The sequence below is a fragment of the Malurus melanocephalus genome, unplaced genomic scaffold (genome assembly GCF_030028575.1).
Source record: "Malurus melanocephalus ecotype Western Australia unplaced genomic scaffold, MMel_1.1 scaffold_23, whole genome shotgun sequence".
NCBI lineage: Eukaryota > Metazoa > Chordata > Aves > Passeriformes > Maluridae > Malurus > Malurus melanocephalus.
Genome location: NW_026623255.1, coordinates 642744 through 659730, shown reverse-complemented (window position 1 = coordinate 659730; position 16987 = coordinate 642744). Strand labels below are relative to the sequence as shown.

General features: G+C 46.7%; 1 protein-coding gene across 1 annotated transcript in view; it reads left to right on the top strand.

Moving 5' to 3' along the window:
• The window catches only part of SCML4 (Scm polycomb group protein like 4), a 41657-nt gene that overhangs the window by 617 nt on the left and 24053 nt on the right, over positions 1-16987 (top strand). The window contains exons 2-4 of the mRNA XM_057390122.1: positions 6880-7009; positions 9453-9653; positions 12837-13031. Coding sequence (XP_057246105.1) covers positions 6880-7009; positions 9453-9653; positions 12837-13031 — 526 coding nt within the window. The remainder of the gene's footprint in view (positions 1-6879; positions 7010-9452; positions 9654-12836; positions 13032-16987) is intronic.

Here is a 16987-nt window from a genome sequence, read left to right as displayed (position 1 = left end):
GAAATAAAGGGAGWGGGGGGAAAAGCTGATTWCCAAAGGAAAAAGGAAAAGAGGGGCATTTGAGAAAAATAATTAGATTTCATTTTATTGGTCTGTGCAGCTCTCTGTGCAACCCTGGGGCAAAGGCACAAGTAAAGAAAACAGGAATTCTTGTGCCTCAATCCCTGCCGATACAGCCGGCAGGGTGGGTCTCTCCCACCTCCAGTGGGCTCAGCACCAGTGGGAACAGTGCCACTGTGATGCCACACACCAGGCAAAAACGGGACTGTGATTTAGGGAGAGGAGGGGAGCAGAATAGATTCTGGGGAGTGAAACTGATSTACATTGTGGTGAGGGGTATTGTGGGCAGCAGATTGCTCTGTTGATGTCGTCCCTGTCCCCAGCCAGCTCGGGACACTGTGGGTGTTTGCTGTGCCTGTTCCTTGTTTTTAATGGGCTCAGGCACAGACATGGAGCCTGTCACACAAGGAGGGCACATTGCTGACTGCTGGAAAAGAAGAGCTGYTTAAGTTCCTGGTGTCAAGAGAAAAGTCAATAAAACACTCAGGGTATGCACAAGGCTGAGCCAGCCTTCCCTGGAGAAGGTCTTGACCAGGCTGTTGCCTGCCTCTCTCCTGGTTCATGGGAGGCCACAAAGTCCCATGCACGGTGCTGCTGGCTGAGCTCTGACCCAAGGGACCAATTGTTTGGCTCCTGTGATCCTCGGATTTGAGCTCAATCTAGAGCAGGCTACCCTCATCTTTGCTTTTCCCAGCTTTCCACCTCCTGTCAGCCTTTCTTCCTCTCATCCTCTAACCTCTATCAAGCATCCTCTCTCCTTTCCAGACAARCCCTCTTCTCCACCCCTCTGCATCCTATTCCAAAATCCCCTAATCTTCCACATGTCCCTGTGCAAAAACTTCTGCAGTAGCTGTCAGTACCTTCATTTTCGATGATTTCTCCTCATCCTCTGCCCTCTCCTGTGTCTTTCCATGCTCTCCCAGCTTCACCCACCCTCCTCTCTGAGATGGGGGCCCATTTTGAAGTGCCTTTCAGTGTGTGCTGCAAACACACCTTACATGACCAAGAAACARTTCCAGCTGCAGTTTCCCACTTGAAAAACTTTCACTTTGATAATGGGAATGGTGTAACAGCAGCACCAAGCAGAGCCAACTAACAGCACTCTCAGGTGTCCCTTCTGGGAATAAAGCTGAGTTTTGTAGCAGTAGTCCAAAATGGAGCTCCAAGCTAAGACTGGGATAAATACTCAAGTGTTTTGTAAAATCTGGGATATGGAAATACTTTTTGTTTTTCACTTCCATATCAGTATAAAACTCCAGGATGGAAACATCTGAATGGCTTTATTTGAGGCACTTGTTATTATGAATTTATTATTAATTACATTTATTTATTTCAAGTAATTCAGTTATTATCAGTGAAGCTGGGTGACTTGTAGACTCTTTCAGAGTGAAAGAGTCACTCTTTCTCAAAACCATCCAAGTCTGGATAAGAACACTTTGGAAATGTGCTGAAATTAAGTCTTTGAGGTGATTGAATGATTTGCCAAATACCACCATGACCTTGTATGCGGGGTTTTGTCAAACTCCATTCCTTCTGTACCTGTTTCTCTTTTTGACTCCCCATTTCTTACTCCTGCATTTAATTTTACATTTGATTTGCAATTTGACAAAAAAAAAAAAAAAAAAAAAAAAAAAAAAAAAAGCTGGGGAGTATGTTCTACGCCAAATTCACCCATCCACCTGTCTTTCACCAACAACCACATACCTGTACAAGGGAGAAGTGGGAGACTTAAGTCCCTTGAAATGCTGTAGTGACACTGTGCTTTGGACCTATGTGGCCGAACATTTGATTGCTGTGTCCCCCCTTCTTCAGCAGGGAAGCTTTTTCTCTGTCTGGGTACCACATACACTCCTCCTCCTCGTTCCCAGGCACTTTGCAAGGAGGCAGCAGCATCCCTCCCTCACCAGTGGATCCAAAATGATATTCTTTCTTGGTGAGCATGGCATGTAAGGAGATATCCTTTGATAAGCGATGGTTTTGGTGGATGGAGCTGACACTCAGAGCCGCAGCATCCGCGGCATCTGGCCCAGTGCTGTTGATTTGCGCTGTAGGATCCGGACRCCGAAGCGATGTTTTCCGTGAGGTGCCTTTGTATGCTCTGTGCTCAGCTGAAGTGAACCCCTCTCCATCAAAAACRCTTCCCCAGCGTGAGTCAAAGATTACATCTTTTAATGGGGAACTCTGGCTTGATTTAATTAGCTCGATAATTGTATGACTTTCAGATACCATGGGRCTTAAATGCATTTTAAAAAATGTCTCCCTGCCCAAATGGCAGACGACCAAATTCTTTATAGCAACCAGATAGCTGAATTATTACAGAACAGATGGAAAAATACTTCTGAATTTTTAGGAAACTAGGAATTTACAACCTAGATTTAAATTTATTTTGACCAAGATGWGAATAACAGACATTTTTAATCACATGCTCTTTATAGACAGGTGACCCATTCCCTGTTTTCATTGATGCTCAAAAAAATATCTATGTCTTCCTGAAATGGCATTTCATCACACTTCATCACCAAGAGCAGTCTTTTCCTTGCTATCCTGTTTATTTTTTCGCAGCTTCGGCTATAAAATTTCATCAGCTGTTTTTCCAAAAACTRTTTTGTACCTTATGTGGAGCTATTTGCCATAAAACATTACATTTCCCCAAAAYACAATATTCTCTCTGATTGTCGAAATCTCCGGGAAAAAGCCTGTTCTGGCAGCCAGGGGAGAGGTTAGTAGATGGATGGGTTTTATTTCTCTGGCTGTGAGCGGGAGCAGCCCTGAAGAGCTGCCTGGAAAGCCTTTCCAAGAGAAGGGTTTTTCACCATCCTGCAGGGATTTGTTGTGTTAGAGGGCATYAAAGGGAAAAGTGCATGGGGCAGCACTGCAGGAAAGGCCACCATGTCCCTCCCAGAGGGCAACAAAGCCATGGCTCCCTCTGAGCAGCTCGAGGGAACTTTGTCCCTCTGTGCAACCAAAACAGCTCCCACCCGGGGACTCAGCCCCAGCTCAGATCAGCCAGGACCTTGCAAAGCTCCTGCCAGGCGAGGTGGCAGCGAGAGCCATACGTGTGGAGTGACAATTTCCATTATGGGCCATAGGTTCCCCTGCTGCCCRAGAAGTCAATATAATGATGACAAATCAGCAGTCAGGATCTGGACACATTGGGAATGAGATTGCACAGACAACCTGAAAGTGTCCTGTTTATTCACCTGTCCTATGACACAGCCTTGGATTTCAAGGTTGTATTCACTCCTGTCAAGGTTGCCTGCCTCATCCACTGTGAGACACTGATGGGATGTAGGAGGCTGCGTGCAGGCTCGCTTGCATCATTTGCTGTGYAAAAGAAAGTTATTGCATGACACAAGAAGAAAAGGTGGGAAAGACCTTGGGCTGTGTTTTCCCTTTGCCAGCTGACCCCCCTCTTCACCCCCAGTGGCTGGGCTTGTGTTATGCTGAGTGTCCTCRCTCACAGCCCAATGCACGGACCCCAAAACCTGCTCAGAAGCTCTGTGCTTCCCTGGTGTTGGTTTAATGGCAATCCTGTGCCTAACCATCAGAAGTCCCCATGGCAGGACCAGGCTGGCTGAGACACTCACCTTACTGCACTTTTGCAAAGGCTGGAGATTGCTCTCTCTGTAGCAGCAGAAGATCTCATTGCCAAGATATGTCTCTGCCCTCCTGTCTGAAAGGACAAAGGCCCATGGGGATGGGGTGAATCCCAGCCTGTCCTAGCAATTGTTTTTACAGGACAAGGGACAACTGGTACAGGGGAACAGGGAGCCATAGAAATGAGAATGTGTATCTAAGTGGTTTAAGAAAACTGCAGGGAAAGATTGTATTTGTTTCATCGTCTTTCTTTCCCATGTATCTTACTATACAAGCTGGCAGAGATCTTCTTCAGAATTAAAAAAAAAAAAACTGTCTGGCAAATGTTCTTCACCCCCTTTTGATTTTTTTTGGTATGGAATGACAGGAATACCGGTTAGATGAATCCTGACTTCTTTGAAGAGGTGTGCAGATTGCARCAAAAACTCAGGGATGCAGCAAAGTCCTCCCCATCCACAGCCACAGCATCCTCAAACAAACTTGCAGCCAGCATCAATGGCACAAGAGCCCACATTCTCTGCATCTAATGCATGGTGACTTTGATAAAGGAGACACATTTATTTCCTGCCTTAAATCCCTGATCTGCTTTCTCTGATCTCTTTTCCATGGTAGAAARCCCATAAGTGTGGGCTTGTTTAAAAGAAACCACTATTTTACATCCCATGCTGCACATATTAAAACTTTYGACATTTGATAGTCAAAAGCTGATTCAAATGCCTTACCATGGATTTCCCAAAGTGCTCTGACAGATTTCCTCTGTCTCCTTTTCCCTTTCTCCTTCTCTCTTCCTCTGCCTTTTTTGACTCCCATGCATATGTGCTTTCTGCTGGCAAGCTCTCAGTCAGTCAGCTGGAGGGTTGTGCTGGTTTTTCGATAGAGAAGGCTCAGTCCAAGAAAAGACATATTTAAATGCAATACTTTGAGATTTACACTTCATGATATTCAGGGACTACTCAGGGTTTCAGTGGCCTGGAGGTAGCAAAGTTGTGTTTGCTTTTTACTGTCTGTTGCACTAATCAGGCATTGTTTTATTTTGATCTAACAAAGGGCAGTTCTCTACTACCCCTAATAAAATGACATTTATCTGCACCCAGAGGCTGTAGAGCACAATTTGTTGCAATTAATTTTGCAGTAAAAGGTTCACTAAAATAGGAAAATGCCAAGAAGGGGCTTCCATGCTACAGAGTTTACACAAGTCTTGCTCTCTGTTTATTTGCTCTTGAACATAAACCTGCCTGGACCTCCAAGATCTGGGTGGAGAAAGAGGTCTGATGGTGCTGGTGAGGCAAAGGACAGTGCTGATGGGGCAGGTCCACACTCACAGAGCTCGGGGGCTGAAAAGAGGATTTTTGCACCTCTGTTTGGGACCACAGCAGTGTGAGCCAGTAAGGATATTAAAGAACCAACATGCAAGTGAAGCAGAATTCGTCAGGTGTACTGTCTCAAAAATAATGTGTGTAGAGAAATATATGTGTGAGAGCATAGATGAGTTGCTAGAGCMTGTCCAGAGAAGGGCAGTGAAGCTGGTGAAGGGTCTGGAGCATCAGTGTTATGAGGAGAAGCTGAGGGACCTGCCTTGTTTAGCCTGGAGCAAAGGAGGCTCAGGGRTGACCTTATTGCTCTCTGCAACCAACAGAGTGTAGCCAGGTGGGGTCGKTCTCTTCTCCCAGGCARTCAGCAACCAGAAGAAASGAACTGGACTCAAGTTGTGCGGGGGAAGGTTTGGGTTGGATGCTTKGAAAAATATGTTCACCAGAAGGGTGGYCAAGCATTGTAACAAGGGARGAGATGGGATCACCATCCCTGRAAGTRTTAAAAAAATGTGTAGGTGTTTAGGGACGTGCTTTAGTAGTGGTCCAGGCAATGGTAGGGAATGATTGGACTCAAGGATCTTTCAGGTCTTTTCTAACCTGAACGATTGTGTTTTTATTATTTTATTATTATTTTATTATTATTTTATACATAAAAGTAAGTATGCACATCTCTCTATAAATTTATATATTTTATATAAATATAAAGGGTGTATAAATGCACATATGTATATTTGCATTTATTTTATGTGCATATGTATACGATCAAAAACAAGCCCAGAAGCCTACCATAGGGGCTACCTAAAGTTTCACTTTGCCATAGGAAAGTCAATAATTGGCATTTTGCTATAGAAAATAATAAATAATGGTGCTTCTCACCTTCTCACATGGAATAAATCCCAAACTGGATAGAGACCTTGATTTTTGAAGCTCTAATCKGTTTCCATTCAGTAAAGCTTTCCATACCGTCTCTCACAGGATCCTTCTGGATGTACTGTCAGGCASACAGCTGGATAAACTCATCATCTGRTGGGTGAGCAACTGGCTCACCAGTCAGGCACAAAGGGTTATAGGGAATGGGGTGACATTGGACTGGTGACCTGGGGTTGCACATGGCTCCATTCTCAGCCCTGAGCTCTTCAGCTACTCATAAATGCTGTATGCTTGGCTCACTGCTTTCCCTCTCCTTCCTTTCTTAGCAGAAGGAAAAGCAGGAGTGGTGCCCAYAGGTCACATCCATCACATCAGTCCTTTTTAAATATGAGGACCTGATCGTCACTTGAGTGGTGAGATGTTGCCAGGTACTGGCAGCACAAAGACATCTGATACTGCACCATAAATTCCCATCATGCTTCCCTTCTCCAAGCTGGGCTGCAGGTCACAAACATCGCTGGGCGCAACAGTGCAGCAGCTTGTATTTACTAGCTGGTAATAACACACTCTGGACCACAGTGAGAGCTTATTTACATGGGTGTCAGCCCAAAGTAGCCTCTTGGTGCCACTGGATTTACACAGGATTTACACCTCTGTGACCAAGAGCAGAATTTGGCCCTAAATTATGATGCAGTTAAAGACCCCGTGTTTCTGAGTTGTGGAGCATTGTTTACACCCACATGAAACGGGTCGTAAAATGCCATTGCACTGATTTGTTGGAGTGTTAGACTCAATTTGCTCAGGTGTAAATAACTACCCAGTGGGTGGCATAATATTTGCATCCTGTAGCTTAAGGCGTTGCTGTCTGCTGCAAATCAGTCAGGCTTCASGCTCCGGGATCCTCCTGGGAGCAGGATGGATCTTCTGGCCTGGAGAAAGGGATGCAGTAGCAGATTGCTAATGAGTGGGAGTTCATGGGGCGTGACGTACATAGAATAAAATTGGAATATCTTCTGTGTACTTTTATTATTTTTTGCAGCTGAAATCTCGCRTGCTGATGACTCCTTTAGCAATCTCCCCGCCAAGAAGCACACCAGAGCCGGATATCAGTTCCATTCCCCAGGATGCAGCTACGATACCCAGCTCGGACACCCCGCAGGCTCTCACAGGTACTCAGCCTCGAGTGCTCCTTGACCAAGGGGTGAGCAGGGGCCGTGGGCAGACAGGCAGATGTCACAGCCAGATGCTGTGCTTTCCAGAACAGGTGGAGCTCATGAAAATGGGGTGTTTGCCGATTAGTCTGGTGACCAGTGACAAGGAGCAGAGGTGCCCTGCAAGGCTGTCTTTTGACAGCCATGTGTCGAGTTTAGTGGGAATGTCGGCTCCCTTCCTCTTGAAATGTGAACATCAAAACCCCATGAATGCTCCATTTTATACCTAACATTCACCCCATCTAATAAGTTGCAATGGCCAGGCTAAATCCCTGTGTGAACATAAAGCATCTGTTACCGCTGTGGGGAGAGGAACGGAGGAGCCGTGGTCTGACTGTAGACAGGGCTACCAGCACAAAAGCCCCAGTGCCTTATCACAGCAGCAGGCGTGGTCATTKCCAAATGTAGCCAAAAACCACAGCCTTACTCCTTTTTGTTTATATTACCAGAAGTTACATAGGTCAAGGCTTTTAAASTGATGTAAATGAGAAGARAATCAACAAGACAGCTGATTTACCCTGAGATTTCAGCAGAGAAATGGATTAGATAACATTAGAATCTAAACACAAGACATAAATCCCATTATTTCTTAGCTGGGATGCACAGAGGAGAAGTTTTCCATCTGCTCTGGTGGCAGAATGATACTAAACGTAGCAACAGTGACAATAACATATTTTATTCTCGTTTATCCCTTCAYATGCAAAGTCTGCAAAGCACTTGGCAAACCCCAGCTGAGTGGAGAGAACTGCCCTGAGAGGCGTTCCCAGGGTTGCTTTTGGAGCAGGACAGGGAGGCATTTCAGGCTGGATGAATGCAGTGCCCCACACTTCTGTCTGCCCATCCTCACACCACTGGCACCTTTCCTCCCAGCATCTTCCCAACTGTGTGCAGGTTCCCACCAGAGCAGGCTTTGCAGGAGATGAAGGAGAGCTCAAGTCAGCTTTTATCTCCCTCTCTGCTTCRAAAGGACTGTAGGGACCCCAGTGGGGGACTCAGCACTCTGCCTCCTGAGTCCCCACAAAACCAGGGGATTGCCATGCAAAAGCCACATTCTGCAGATTTGTCCAGGTGTGGCACTCCGGGAAAGCTGCACTCTGACATTCCCCTGCAATTCCTGCATGCTGCTGCTGTGTTTCAGTGCACTCTCCCTTTGTTTGGCACTTAGAAGGTGTAAAGTGGTGTAATGATAAGCATGATTGCTATTATCATCCTGTTTACYCAGGATGTATTGCCTGAGCCCCTTCTGCTGCTCCCTGCGAGATGGGGGAGCAGAGTGCACTGTGACAGTCACACTAGATTTTCATTACGGTGTTGCAAACTGTAAATTATTTCCAACTTTACACAGCTGTCATCATGTCCTCCACTCTGCTTGATGGGCTTTTTTTTTTGTCACATATCTGATTTCTGTCAGAAGATAATGTTATATTGTTTGAGAGATGACAGCTCGAGCACACTCAGGCAGCTATTATAATATGTCTCACTTTAACCTGACTTTAGGCTGTGTCTTAGTCGCCCTTAGTTACCGCAGCGCTATCCCTGCTTCCCTCGAGATGCAGTTAGCCTCAGCCAAGCTTAAAATAAGTTCTTGGTAGTGAGGAGAGMGCTCATTTTTTTGGCTATTGCTGGCTGGCCTGATGGCGTTAGAAAAACTGTCTTTGCAGCATAAGAGAGGAGGAGTGCAGGACTTGGCTGTGGGGAGGTTGGGGCAGACCTCCTGGAAGACCCCTGTGTGGCACTGTCACGGTGCAGTCCCAAAAAGTAGCACTGCCGTGTACAGTTTCCCTCAAGTTGATGCAGTTTGCAGAGTGCTAGYTGGACAAGGAGAGTCAGGAAACTCCCAAAGCCCAGAGTTCTCTGCTGTGGCACTGTGCAGAAAAGCCCTTCAGGAATTACAGCTGTATTAGGGTCAGAAAAAGCAASGATACAAAGTCTTCCCAAAACTCATCTCAGAGCTGGGCTTCTCGGAGTGGCTCTCAATGAACCAGCCTAAATACACATAGAGGGAAAAAAAACCAACCTGAARAAAACCCTCAGGTTGGCATTCCCTCCTTGCTGCAAAGTCACCACTGGTAGTCACCGTCCTGCACTCCCAGGGCATTTTTCTGGTCACAAATTACATGGACAAGGAAACTGCAAGAGAGCAGACCCCAGGCATACACAGGAGCTTTTTTAGGTGCATGTAGCTCACCCTAGCCTGTGACACTGAGCTGGACCTAAACTCAGCTTGCTTTGGGAGCAGGGACATCAGCACGAGGGAAGTCTGGCTCTGCCATTGCAAATGGCAACAATTCACCCGTGAAGGAAGAACTTGGGAAATTAACAGAAATGTAGGAAGATAGCATTTGCTAGGATACTGTCAGGACTGTTTTGTAACAACCTTGCTGGGATTTTCTGTCTACAGTCTGCATTTATGTCAACAAACAAGCGAACCTGGGGCCGTACCTGGACAGAAAGAAGGTGCAGCAGCTGCCAGAGCACTTTGGGCCGGAGCGGCCGGCGGTGGCCCTRCAGCAGGCAGTGCAAGCCTGCATCGACTGCGCGCTCCAGCAAAAGGTGGTCTTCTCCCTCATCCGGCAGGGCTATGGAGGCGAGATGGTCTCAGGTAAAGCATCTTTGGCAGAGGTTTGTGGCCAGTTGGGAAGTGCTTGAGCTCTTGCTGTGTTCCCTGGTCTTCACTGCCCCGGGTGTCCTGTTCCCATCAGTGGGGTGGCACCCGGCTTTGAACGTCACTTATGCCGCTGTAAAATGAGCTGCTGCAGGAATCACCTTGGTGTCAGATGAAAGAATGTTGGTGAGGGGTATTGCAGTGGTGATTCAGGGCAGGAACCTGCACTCTAGAGTCTGCTTCTTACTGCTCTTTGGACAGTGCTGMGTGCAGGGCTGGGAGATGAGCTTTTCATGCAGACATTCAAGGATGAACAGCACTGCCAGCGTGCTTCATGACACACGTTGCCACCTTAGGTACACATCACATGCCTCATGTGATGAAGGTGGCAAAATTCTGGAACAGGTTGCCCAGAGAGGTGGTAGATGCCACATCCTCAAAAATGTACAAGGCCATGTTGAATGGGCCTTGGAGAAATCTGACCTAGCTGCAGATGTCCCTGGTCATTGCAGGAGGGTTGGACTAAATGACCTTTAAATGTCCCTTCCAGCCAAAACCATTCCAGGCATCTATGATCCTRTGGTTCTCGACAGGACAACTTTTATGGAGTTTAGCTGTTGGTGTGTCCCCTGCCTGCAGTTCATAAGCCAAACCTGCTCTCTGCTGCAGGAATTGCAGAAGCCCCAYGGCAATTCCCCATGCAGTAGGATTACACAAATATGTCAGGGARAATCAAAGGGAACTTCCCAGGAGCTCCACATCTTCCCACAGGGACGCATCTTGCTGCATCATGAGAAGCCTCCCATGTCCCATGATGAATCCCCTKGCCTGGTTTTCAGCATGAAAGTGAACTTTTCTTCTATTTCAGCAACAGTTTTGTGTCACAACATTGTTTTGGCATGTGGAGATGCAGTGGGAATGAAACAATGGTGAGAAAATGGGAACAGCACTCTCCAATGAGCTGCTGCAGATGAGTCAAGCACAAGCACAAAGCCAAGGATTTTAAGTCCAGTCAGTTTTGCAGGGACTGCAGATGCTCAGCTGTGCCACTGGGATCTTCTTGTGTGGGAGCCCAAGCTCTGGCCCCCTGTGCAGCACATAAATTGTGCTTCTTCCCTCTCCTCGAGTTCTCTGTAATCACAGGTGCACCTTCCCTAGGGGACTTCAGAAATAATCTGAGAATGATCCAGACTTGTTCACAGCAACACAAGACTGAAGCAATTCAGTGCAAAGCTTTATTTTTGCCTAGTTCTGTGCTGCATGTACGATTTTCATTACAAGCAGGAGAGTCATATTATGCACCAAGCCTGCCAAACTCCTTGGTCTCAGTTCCTCTGAGCTGGCTCAGCTTCAGCTTCACCTGAACCAAAAGCACCTGGTCAATATTTCTCCCAATTTCATGCATCTTCTAGTCACCAAAGAGAGGTGAATGGCCTCCTAGTCATGGCACGGCTCTGCAATTGCACCTCGCTCCCAGCAGCGCAGATGAGTTTTGTCATTTTTCCAATCTTCCCATGGCTTGGCTTGCAGGTGCTCAACCAGCTGTGGATCATGATCCCTCACAGCACCTCGGGCCAACAGGAAATCTCTGAAGTTATCCCCAAAATTAAAAGTCTAACRTTGCAATTTTTGCTTGTTAGTAGTGATGGGAGAGTGTAGGATTGGGAAAAAATTTTCCAGGTGGAGGAGTACAGGCAGCTGTATATGCAGTCCTACCTACAAACCTGTTGAAACTGAATGTGTCCTGCCACAACTGATCCTGGTGGGTCTGTTTTGACCCCTCCACCTCTCCCATRGCTGCAACCTTATGCCCTTTTTGATTCCTGGCTAAATATGTCCCCTGACAGGTTTACCCAGGAATTTTAATTGCTCTGTTCTTGCCCTTAGATGTATTCCCAAGCGAGCCACCCTAATCCTGCTAGGCTGAAGTACACAGCTCCTTTCAGGTGAGGAAAATCACTGGATCAGTGAAAGGAGTGCAAGGGTCTTGCCACAATCCCACATRGCAGGATAATGATGGCTGCAATGCATTGGGGAAAATTTCTGTTCCCCAAGCATCAATGTGGTCTGCCTTCTGTGGTTGCACTTCTGCAAGCACAAATTCACCCTTTTTCAGTCTGGATGACCAGAATTATGCTCATAAATCCATCTCAGGTTTCTTCAGAACTTTATCTAGTGATTTTAATGCTCCATTTTCTCTCCTGGAAATGTTTTGTACCACTTTGCTAGACATACATTTGAGTTTTTCATGACTGTGTCACCTTACTGTTTTATGGGCATCTGGTAAGCTTGTATCACCATTTTTTCTCCCATCAGGTTGTATTGAGCCTCCTCAAAGAGTTATGGATTTCTGTTTACTTTGCAGATTTCTTTTCACTCATTTTTACTATCACAGAACTCAAAATCAGTCAACCATTTCTATGCAATCTTCCAGTCCTCTCCTCCATTGATAACGCCTGCCAGCCTACAGGATCCACAAAACCCTTTTTTGCCAGCACAGACTGCTGCCAGTTTCCCTCTGGGACTTGAGGTCTCCTGCCAGCACACCCTGTTGTCTTTTCTTGACCCACCTTTCGTATGCAATCATTTCCAATTTAATGAAAGATTTCTCATACTTTACTGAATTCTGGATTGCCCACAACTACCAACCTTCCCTTGCCCACAAATGCAATTTATTAAGCAAATAAAGACCGGCGATGAAGCTGTTACCTCTCTCTTCAGCACAGCCCTGGTACCTTTCATTCATTCACAACCATGTCTTTAATTCTTATCTCCCCATTATCTTTTCAAACCTTGGGTACTGCTGAAGTCAGCCTAATAGCCCATGACTATTAGTGARCACTGCAGATCTCTTTCTTTCCCCTTCCTTGGACCAGGATATCGTAATTGCCTCCTTCTAATCACACAGTGCAGTTTTCAGATGGTTGCATATATTAGTAAACCTTGCACTGCTGCCCATGCCAGTCAGCATCTTTCAGTTCTCCAGGGGCAAGGTGATCTGGGTCGCACAAACTCAGCTCCTTAAGCTCCTCCAGTTTGTTGCGTGCTTCAGGTAAGATAATTTTGCAAAATATTTTAAGACACAGAAATAGTCTGGTAAAATGATTTCCCCTGCTCTCATGCTTCCTTCCTCCTGCCGTGCATCCACAGGTACTGAATTGCTCCTGTTCTGCTTTYCAGTTTCAGCTTCTTTTGAGGGGAAGCAGCACCTCCAGAGCCTGCTGGTGGTGAACAGCATCGGGTACGTCCTGCGCTTCCTGAAGAAGCTGTGTCGCAGCCTCCTGTGTGACAATCTCTTCAGCAACCAGCCTTTCCAGCAGCACAGCGCCGTSACAGAGAGCCCCGAGGGCTATGAAAACAGGAGGGTGGAGGCAGGTAGGCTGCTTGATCACCTGGGGCTCGAGATTTCATAGAGCTGAAGAAATGACTGTCTCTKTCTTGGTGCTGTGCTGTGTGTGATAGAGAACTGCAGGCCTGTGTGGGACCTTTCCCCAGGGAGGCAGAGCTCWCTTGTGGTACTTTCCCAGTGGCTGTAGAGGAGGTGTTCAGGTGAGAATCACTGTGTTGAGGTGCCCCAGCAGAGGAGTTTTGGGCCAGCCTGTTAGCATAAACCTGAGGCACACACTGTGAGCTGTAGCACAGCCAGCCTGGATCCCGATCACTKAGGTGGGTACAAACATAAATGAGTTGTGACTGCTAAGTGGCTTGCTTTGCTACTTCCAGGAATGTTTCTCCTAGCTTGAAACCCTCTGGAACCACCCAGTCTTAGTGCTGGATTGTGTGGGGCAAAGCCTGGAGGGGCTATGGCATGGGGCAGATGAATCCAGGGATGCTGATGGTCCCAAGGGACACCTGCCCTGAGCAGCTCCCAGATGGATGGAGCCCTGAGCTTCCTTCTTGCTCACCTTCCGGGGCAGGGTGCTGGCCCCACACAGCCCCCAGGGAGCTGGGAYATGCCTGCAGCCCCATCTGCAATCAGTGGCTGGAAAGCTGCCCTGGGGCCTTACCATGGCATTGCAATGGCTAGTTTAGAAAAAATAAAGATGTAGATTATGGGCATGAGCTTTCATTTCACTTGCAGGCTTCCTCCTGACTTAAATGATTTTCCTTTTTTTTTTTATTAAGAACACTGTGGGTGTTTGGGGAGCACACCGTCTCTCACACATTCATTTTAAAGGCAGATACATGCTGGCAGAGGAGAGGAAGATGTTTTAGTGTCCACAGTTATGATTTTTGAATCACTTGTTCACCAAGAATACCCTAAGAGCCCTTAGCACACCAAAGCTGGGACAGGGCTGTGCACACGATGCAGAAATCATGTTTTTGTACAAAGAAATCCAGCTGCCACTCTTACACATAGGGAGGAAAGACAGAAGCCCAGACTGGAAAGTGTTATTTTTCTTTCCTCTCCACTAGGACATCTGCAGCAAGCTGGATGTTTCTGAGAGGTCAAGGGATTTCTGTAGCACTGAGCGAGTGCAGCCCAGGAGGCCTGGCATTTGCGTTTGCATTTGCATTTTAATTTGCATGTCCATTTGCATTTAGTCTGCCCAGCAGGGCTGTGTGTGATGGAAGGCAATTCCACAAGCAGAGTTTTTACAGTTGCTGTTACCCTCTGAGCATCTCCTCCCCAAAATATTCCAATGCAGATATCCCTGACACCACCCTTGTTGCATCTCCCCAGACACTGAGGATGGGCAAAACATTATTTTTCCCTCAGACTAGACAGGAGTGTGGGCAAGGCTGCTCTTTCCTGGGTTTCCCACTGTGGGGTGTGTGTGTGCAATCAATAACCCCCTAAAAGCAGCATGGACTGGGAGCCTGGGCTAGTCAGGTAGGTCTAGATTAGATATGAGAAAGGAATCCTTTACTGTGAGAATGGTGAGAGCCTGAAACAGGTTGCCCAGGGAAGCTGTGGATGCTCCATCCATGGAAATGTTCAAGACCAGGTTGGATTGAGGCACTGAGCCTACGTTTAAAGCTGCATTGCCGTAATCTCCTTCCATCTGCCCAGCAGCCAGCATTTCTCTGCAACAAAGTCAGCACAGGGGTTTCCTCTGCTGCACAGAGCAGGCATAGGATTTCCCCACAGTGTGATGATAAGGAGGACTGTAGGAATCAGGTCTRTGAGGGACTTTGGGATAAAGCTCATGTTGGAAGGAGCAGGGCCATAACAAAGCACCACAGGAAGCCATGCAAAGCAGCCGCATTTTTCATTGTTTCTGTTCTCCATCTTGTAATCAACATGTCTTYATGTAATCAACATTCTTTTCAAACCATGTGCTTTCCAGCCCCTTTGCACCAATGAATCTAATCCATGTATTGACTTTGGTGCAGTTACTCTTGATTTACACCGCCAGAAGTGAGAGGAGAAGCCAGCATCGTGTCCAGCCATATTAATCCACTTAYCCCATACAGGAGTCACCTTTTAACCTTGCCCAAAGCACATGCCCCTAAGCTATAACTCACCTGTGCTTATAGCGAGCTGCCAGATGCTAATGGCTGTGTACAGGCCAGGTGGGATTTGTTGACATATGCATGCATCACTTATGGCTGTGTTTTACATGCCTGGGCAGTGCACACTCAYCAGGCTGTGCCTAGAGCTGGCCCCTGCAATGATCCAACACAATGATCCGTGTTGGCTGAGCATCACCCTCTCTGCACCTGAGCCCCACGCTCTGCCTGCCTTGCCAGGGCTCCTCATGTGTCTCGTGTCTCACATGGGACACTTTCTTCGGCTCTTTCCCAGCTGTGAAGGGACTTTCTGGCTCATGAGAGCGATTTGTGGGGTGACTTCCCAGGCCTTCATCTGGGAAATGCCCAGCTTTAGTTCTCCATTAMAGCAAATCCTGAGACATCACCTGTCCCCACAGCACCTGGGTTCAAAGCACCCTGAGACCTGCACCCCAGAATTTTCCATGGGAGCAGTAGAGCAGTTTGAGCTAAAATGATGGCAAGAGCTGGCTGACCTGTGCAGAAAACACTGTGAAGTGCACCAGGGGTTGTGATGGGGAGCCGGCAGAGATCTGTAGAGTGCCTCCACTCAGCATTCATCATTTCTCTCATGCTCAGCTAATGGAGGCTTGGGTGGGGAGCATGTGAAAGGGACATTTCTAAGACACCTACATACACCTACATATTAGACTATTATTCAGAGGAAAGCACATTTGCTAAAAAACTTCAGGGTAACCTGATGGTGGGCACAGAAATGGAAGTAGTTTCTCTTATGTGGGAAGCATGTAGTTTGATAAACATCTGCTTTCCCTTTCTGTCAATCCTTTTCTTGCTCCTTCTGTCCCAAACTTTGGGTTCTGGCTACTTTGTGCTGTTAGGCAACTGATGTCTCCACACAAAGCACAGCTGCATGTTGCTRCAGCAAAACTTCCTTTAGGCAAAAACCCTTGTGGCCACCTGGTATCATTCTCTTCACAGGGAAATTTGGGAAGGTTTGTGAGCAAGGTGCCCAGCCTTGCTGCTCTCCCCATGGCCAAGTCAAATTTGGATACATAGACTCCAAATGGAGCTCCCTACCACTGTCCACAGGAGAACAGCATCTCTTCTCATGGCACTGCTGGAAGTAGGGATTTACATGGAGCAGAAACACAGCAGAACATTAGTGYTGTGGCTGGTGGGCTCTTCCTATCCACAAGCCCTTGAAAAGCTGGTGTGAGAAGCACAATAGTAATGCACAATAGAAGCRTGACTAAGTAGGCAAGACACGGCCCTGGGAACTGGATTTTTATAGGAGACTTCCCCATTGACCATGTGGGCAAGCCACTCTTCCCTGCTGTGCCTTTATTCAAGTATTTGTCAAAGGAGGGCAATAATTCTTGCCAACATGTGCAAAACCCTTCTCAAACGGCTAGGAAAAATAAGAGTAATATGATAGAAAACCACATATGATTACAATCAATATTTTCTGTTGCAAGCACCAAATAAACAGCAKCTCAGAAGTTTCAAGCCCCGGGAGGGCAAGAAATATGTTTTCTTTCCCCTTTCTAGTACTGTGGCTTGTTTAATCTTGTCTTGTTGCATGCTATGAGGAACAGTGCTCCTGGCTTCTCAGCACACTCAGAATAAATGGCTTTTATGGCTATCAATAGCTTCAGTGCTCTTCAGCATTTAATTACCTGCAAAGGCCATTTATTGCCTCATATATTCCTCTATCATGATCATTATCCTTTAAACAATAAATAAAACATTAAGGTCACTCTTAAAGAGGAAGAAGAGCCATCCAGCCACAACAAAGTAAAATATAAAAAGTTTATATGGTCTTTGGGGCTTTTGGATTGATGACAGAACCTGCAGTACAGTCAGGAAAGGGTGGGATG